This window comes from Sphaeroforma arctica (genome assembly GCF_001186125.1).
Source record: "Sphaeroforma arctica JP610 unplaced genomic scaffold supercont1.944, whole genome shotgun sequence".
Lineage (NCBI taxonomy): Eukaryota > Ichthyosporea > Ichthyophonida > Sphaeroforma > Sphaeroforma arctica.
Genome location: NW_014039614.1, coordinates 11,100 through 17,943, shown reverse-complemented (window position 1 = coordinate 17,943; position 6,844 = coordinate 11,100). Strand labels below are relative to the sequence as shown.

The window sequence follows — 6,844 nt, the reverse complement described above, 5'->3', positions numbered from 1 at the left end:
ATACCATATATATATATATACTAACTATATATATAATACATACATACGCACACACACACACACACACACACACACACGCACGCACACACATACACGCACACATATACACATACACATAGAAATACACACGCATATATATATATATATATATATATATATACATATATTCGTGCATACATGAAAATTATTAGTACGCATTCGTGCATTCTCTATACATACAGAGACTCACACGGAGAGTGACTTACTGACACACATCTGTTCATGAAAATATATTGTCGGTACATTGTTGGCCCAAACAGACTTTTAGGGCTAAACTATATATGCATTGCGGTCGTCGTTATTCCTTCATCGTCCTGTTTGATTGACGTTTGTCGGGCATTCATTTTACCACAAAATTGGTATATTCGTAGGTGGATGGCGAAACCAAGTCGATCAAAATGTTCTTCGATGCGCACAAAATTGAGTACAAAGAGGTAGGTACCTGTTCAAGAAACATACGCGGACATCAATTTTTCGAATGGGTGTTTGTTAGCTTTTTGTTCGGAGCTGGCGCTATCGCATATAGTTTATGAGCCTGTTTCACGCTCTGTATCAGTCTTGAATATGACGATATTGCCTATTACGATATTGCCGTGCATCTTTCTGTTTTTCTTTGTGCATGTGGCAAAGACGATGTGATTTTATTGTTTATATATCATATCTACCACCATTGAATTGACGCTGCGAGCCACAGCCAACAGTTGCGATATCAGAGAGTACTAAAATGGTCCACACTTGTAATCGTGGCCGCTACCCAGATCGGAATGTTGCTGCTTTAATATGCACATACTCGTGCAGCTGTAGATATAATTTTGAATGTATGTCACATTGCTACTCGATGCAGATTGATATCTCATTAGACGAGAACGAGGATAAGAAGAAATACCTACTGGCGAAAAGCGGGAGTCGCACTATTCCTAAAGTATTTGTTGACGACGAGTTCAAAGGGGTATGTGTTTCACGCGCTGTTGCAGGCAGTACATGACACACATCGAGTTTGCACTCTTGCAGTGTCTAATGCGACTCGCTTGTTTCGTTTGTCATGTAAGTCATTGTCAACGGAGCGAATGTTTTGCGATTTTCATTTAATTGGCCGATATCTCGTTGGAGACACTATGTCTCCTATATGCCGATGCAGACGAGTCAACAGTGAATACATTTCTGTCACTTGTGACTTGTTGATATCACGTACAACGTACGTCAATGCCGCTACCTGGATTTTTAATCGTATGTGTTCCGAGTTAGATTCGTTGGAAAATTGTAGTAGTACACGTATTTGCACGTCGAATTTTAAACCACGCCGAGTTACACTTATTTGAGATCCGATGTTGTGTTAGGTCATGCACTTGTGCACACATTTTATCTAGGTTGAGCTTTCTTTAGCTCACTGGTGATATGTGATGTACTCGAATCACGACCGCATCGTATCTTAGGTATGGATTGGTTCGAGGATGCGTGAATGATCATATTTAATGTGATATATGAACTGTGGGATAGAAACTTTAGTGTACCTCATTCTATGTCTTACTAAACTATCAAATCTACTCAATCGCCGCGAACAGGATTACGAGACGCTCATGTATGCGAACGAAGACGGGCTTCTCAAACAATCGTTGGGGCTAGAATAGCTTAATACTATAGTGACATGGGCAACTACACACGCCGCGATGCGTGCTTGCACGTCTAACGATAGGTGCTACCGTATGATTTGCAATGTTTGCGATCTATTACGGAAATGGGAGATATAGACAAAATAAATAAAAATAAAACTAATTGTCGCTTTTTCTCGTTTCCTTACGAAACAAAAATATAGGCATGTAATTGTCGATCTGCCATTTATTATTCATTCATGACAACGCTTCTTTTTTAACGAGTATTACAGCCAATCAATTTATATGTGGGAGTCTATCGCACTCTTGGTGATGACAATGTGGGCTCGAATAATTGCGATATAGCTCAATATACATGGGACAAGTAGTGTCATCAATATGAGACAATATTTAAGATCATATTTACCTGATGGTGTCAGGTAGCTGACTTTGCACTCTACAACTGTGTATGGGTATTTCGGCAGAGGAAGTGCGATATGTGAAGTATTCGGTTTTATTTTATTGTTGGGTATTGTACCAATATATAGCGATTGGCAGATTAATATGTGTATTAGTATAGGTTATAAGTGTATAGTTTTCGAGATTGTACTTTGAATTGGAACTGCTCAAGACAGTTCAGGGTGCAAGGATATTGCAGTGGAGGCATAAGTGCGTGTTCAGCACTGTGTACTTACGCACTAAGATTATTTACAATTATTACTACCGCTAATCCGTGGCATAGAATTCTACCCAGCCGTGACTGGTATCCATGTAAGTCATATCCACGCCTTGCTCCACCATACGTTCTCGAAGTTCCGAGTTACTCACCTCGTTGATTTCCTCATACTGAAATACCCAGAAGGGTTTGGACCCCGTGAGCAGATCAGGGACACTGTTGTAATTGTTGACATCGGATGGATACCAATTAAACATAGACTCAACGATATACGCATCGAATTTATGTATCAGAGTGTCCTCTTGAGTATAGTATGATGGATTCTTCAAAGCCACCTTTAAGCCAATAGAATGTGCATAATCTACAATTCCGTTCATGTAATCGACGTAGCGTTGATCGATTGTTTGTTCTTCACGAGCCCTGGCAGCAATTTCGTCATTGTCCGACACTGCTGTCGATGGTTTTGCATTATCTGTGCTGACTGCATCGTAGCCTTTTGCTTTGTAGTCGTCCATGATATCCTTCATGATGGGCAAAATTTTGGAGACCAGGTCATCAGGGTCAAACCAATAGTCTCCCCAGGACTTCCCATCACCATCCAAGTCATCATTCGCTTGCCAGATATAATCATTTAACCTGGGATCTGCAGGATTGTCGACATGCACAGTGCCAACAGACAAGTATATCATAGAAGTGATGAACGAATCTGCAAGTCCCGCAGTCACTACATCGCTATTATCGCTTGACGACGAGAATATCCATTCAGCACCAGTACAGTCGGTGCTCTTAGCTGCACCACTGTTGGACCAAGCGAGATTACATATACTAGGTGCGGAAGATCCAGCACCGCGTCCAGATATTGCCTTGGCGTTTGCGTATGATGCAAGTGCCAATAGAGCACAGGGTGTTCTCATATTCATCATTATTGCAGCTAATAATAAGTGTTTGTGTCATTTTCATTCATGCTTGTAAATAGCGTTTATATAGTACAGCTAGGCGGCGTTTCGTGCTTCGACATATTATTTGAAACCTCAATTCAACAGCCATCTGTATTGTTCAGACCGCCTCAGAGGACTATGTATGTCAATTTGATGATAATCAACGATTATCAATTTTTAGGATGCTTCTCTTCGTCTGTTAATTCTACACGATCGCTATGTATTTAGTTCTCCACAGAGATATTCGGGTGTGTATTCAATATTATAATTCTGACTCTATTTGCTGTCACACACATGGTATTGACACGTTTATTGGTTCTCTGTTTTGTTGACACTCGCAAGTCGCAACGAGACTAAATACCGAGTACCGCGGTCCGAGTATCGACAGTCCGACACTGCGACAGCGTGACAGTCTGACGAGTGATGGGCTGATGGCACCTCTCGTCCTCGACCTCGTCGAGACTCTGAGTGTTGATCACTGTTGAACTGCTGATTTCAGATTTCCGAGTTCTGAACTTCTGGTACAGTAACAGTGGGGAGGAATAATCAATAAATACAATCCACATCTGCTCTTAATAACCTAATAAGGCAATTGCTTTTTTTAATCTAATTATCTATTGTATCTCCCCAACTCGCCTGTGTGTGCCTGTGTGGTATTTGTTTAAATAGTAAGCTCCTCAGCCATAGCACCCATCAAGGCTGAAATCTGAATGGCGAATGCCAAGGCTTTTCTATTTTTGAGTAAATACTTGCCTTTTATGTTTAAAAACGCGAGGTACTCAGCCAATCACCGTCTCTTTACTCTTGGCAGGAGTGACTTGAAAAGGTGACCTCTGGTAAACCGTAAACGCATGATCGCATGTGTGTCGGATTCGTTTAGAAAGCCAAACTATAAATAAATACATAAAATATTGTATTTATATACATATGTCGACTGTCGTCTGATCTTTTTAGAAAAAATGATAGCGATTTTTTATTTTACTAAAAAAAGTGACTGCAGTTTTGTTGTTTAGTTTTTCTTCACAACACAAATAAAAAAGAACAAAAACAAAACCGAAACACCTGACTGGTTCAATTTAAAAACTAATTTGAAAAAAATATAAATATGCATGTATTACCATACTGTAACAATATGTGACATGTCTCTTGTTGTTTTCTTTTTTTTTATTCACATACAATAGTAAATACATGTATATGATACAGCAAATTTTTACCATTTATTCCAGCAGGAGAGTGCTGGTAGCCCGGGTGAGGTCACTCATCAGTCATCACCGACACTGAGTGACTGTCAGACTGAGGTGATACCGTGAACTGAGTTAACTAACAGCCACAGGTGAGTGCAAGAAACTGAAAACTTCGGACTTCTGGAGAGAGTAAAGCAACAAAGCTTATTACGAGTAATAAGAGTGTATCAACTCTGGTTCGAGAGCAGAAGGACTGGGGGTGGCGTGGCGGCGTGGCTCGAGGGCGTGGGACCGTGGGTAAATACAGCAAGCCGTGGCTCCGCTTATCACATACGTAGCTTTCTTGTTCAATTTTCAGATATCAGAAGGCTACATATTTATGGCCGTATGTGGTCGTGTGGGCGTGTACAGGGCACAGGCCACAAATAACATGGCATAGGCCCGAGGGCCGAGACCACAACGGCACAAGATGACAAGGCATTTAAAAAAAAAATAGCATTTGATGTCGCCTTCTAAAAAAAGAACAAGCCAAGCATCCATACTCCATAGCCTTCTGAAAATTGAACAAAACTTCGTTTTTAAAAACACGACCCTCTCAGTCCTCGGAGAGAGAAGAAAGAAAATATGGCTGAACGGACTAACGTCCTTATTAAAAAAAACAAAAAGGGGGTTTGGGGTTTGTATGTAGCAGGAAATTTGGTTCTGGTTTCCGATTTAAATAGGGCTTATGTATTAAATTCCTCTAGAGAGAAATTGGTATGTAGATAATACTAGAAAATATGTATATCCGACTCGATTCATTTCCGCCCAATACTGCCAATTGAGAAGTGACAGGGCGGCTGTCACCTGTGGGCTGTGGCTATGGTTCTCTGAGTCGATTGTTAAACTGTCGCATTTTATAAAAAAAGAGATGACGAGTGAGTTAAGTCCTCTCCGGCCTCCGCTGACTGTCGGCTTACGGCTGAAGTTTCAAGTCACTGTTCAATGTTCATGACTCAAGCGATATGTGATCACTTGATCAGCCCTCCGGCCTCCGATAATGAGAGCTGCTCTTCTCATTGCAGTAATTAGAGAATAGAGAGTGACCTTCTCAATAAATACTGTGCCAGTTGCCACTGTGTGTAGTCATGTGTACATATGTGGATTGTGAAGTGTGAGACACAAGAAGAGATCAAAATTCCGCCTCCAGAGTTCAGCCTCTGGGTCCTGAGTGTTTGGAATTCATACTCTGAACTCTATAGAGTCTCTCGTCTTTGGGGCATCTTTACGGCCCTCACTCAGACTCTCTCGCACGTTTTATTGTTGAATGTTGAGACTTGAGACGCCTGTTGAGACTCTTGGTGTAGTTGACTACTAGATTTGTGTGTTTATGTAAAGATTTGAGAAGTAAATTGATACGCTCGTTGAAACTTGAAATACAAAATAAATAAATACAGTTCTCGAACTTCCTCACATTGGTTCTAACTTCTGAGATCTTTGTTTCAGGCGATACCCCCTCCCCCGCATCCTTTTTTTTTATATAAGCTTCCGACTTCTACATTCTCACTTCGCACCCCGCACTTTTAAAATTGCACTGTAGATACAACAGGGCAGCCACTACGGGTGTGCGTAGTGCAGAGTAAATTAGAAGTAATCAATGTATCACCGAGTGCATACAGCAAGCTGCATACGTGTTTTACAGTTTTGAATATTTTATTGATTTGTATGTAAGTACATATGCTCGGTGTTGAATGATTCATTTTCTGTTTTATTTTTAATCGACATTGTATGGCTTTGTCAGCGTCTGAATCATCGGCCATATATAGAAGGCAAGAGGTCAATTCTGGCCGTACTACAGAATAAGAGGAAAGTGAACAGACCTCCCGCCTCTCTTTTTTTTGGGGACTTATATCACGTGAAACAAATATCGACTTGGAACCGAGAACAATTTTGCAACAGAGAATTGGGTATGTGACCGAGACTCGGAGAGTGAAGGAAATAACACATATTACATACAGAAGACATCTGTAGCAGAATTTTGGTTGTCAATTGACAGATATGTTATATGTATCGTTCACTGTTCAGTCTCTCTCTATTAGTCTACTATATACTCTCCTACTAGTAGAGAGAGAGAGAGAGGAGGGGAGAGAGTCACCAGAGAGATAAGATTTGGGGGATTTGGTCCTTTCTTCTCTGCCCCAGTGCCCTCTCTTGTGTTTTGACTTCTGGGATTGGGCTCTGGACCCTGAGGTGTTGGCTGTTAAGGCCTCCACTCTCTCTATAGTAGAGAGAGTACTGCTGACCTGCTTTCAGTAGAGGTGGGTGTCAGCCTGGCAGGGGCTGGGGTCTATGGTTCTAAAGGTGTGAGAGGGACTGAACGGGGAGTAGGGGCCCTGGGGGGAGAGACACACAGAGAGAGGGGTTTTTGGGGGGGGGGGG

General features: G+C 41.4%; 2 protein-coding genes across 2 annotated transcripts in view; one reads left to right on the top strand and one right to left on the bottom strand.

Annotated features, from left to right (window-relative positions):
• SARC_09366 (hypothetical protein) overlaps positions 1-1,819 on the top strand; it is a 2,578-nt gene extending 759 nt beyond the window's left edge. Inside the window, exons 2-4 of the mRNA XM_014296623.1 lie at positions 411-473; positions 884-988; positions 1,602-1,819. Coding sequence (XP_014152098.1) covers positions 411-473; positions 884-988; positions 1,602-1,667 — 234 coding nt within the window. The 3' untranslated portion in view covers positions 1,668-1,819. The remainder of the gene's footprint in view (positions 1-410; positions 474-883; positions 989-1,601) is intronic.
• A 308-nt stretch (positions 1,820-2,127) lies between these two features.
• On the bottom strand, positions 2,128-3,354 carry SARC_09365 (hypothetical protein). Its single transcript, XM_014296622.1, has one exon. It carries the CDS (start codon positions 3,225-3,227, stop codon positions 2,355-2,357), a length of 873 nt encoding a protein of 290 aa, XP_014152097.1. The 5' UTR covers positions 3,228-3,354; the 3' UTR covers positions 2,128-2,354.
• Positions 3,355-6,844: the final 3,490 nt, after the last annotated feature.

Excerpts from the sequence above, each read along its gene's own strand:
- SARC_09365 (XM_014296622.1), bottom strand. The coding sequence starts at position 3,227 with ATGATGAATATGAGAACACCCTGTGCTCTATTGGCACTTGCATCATAC.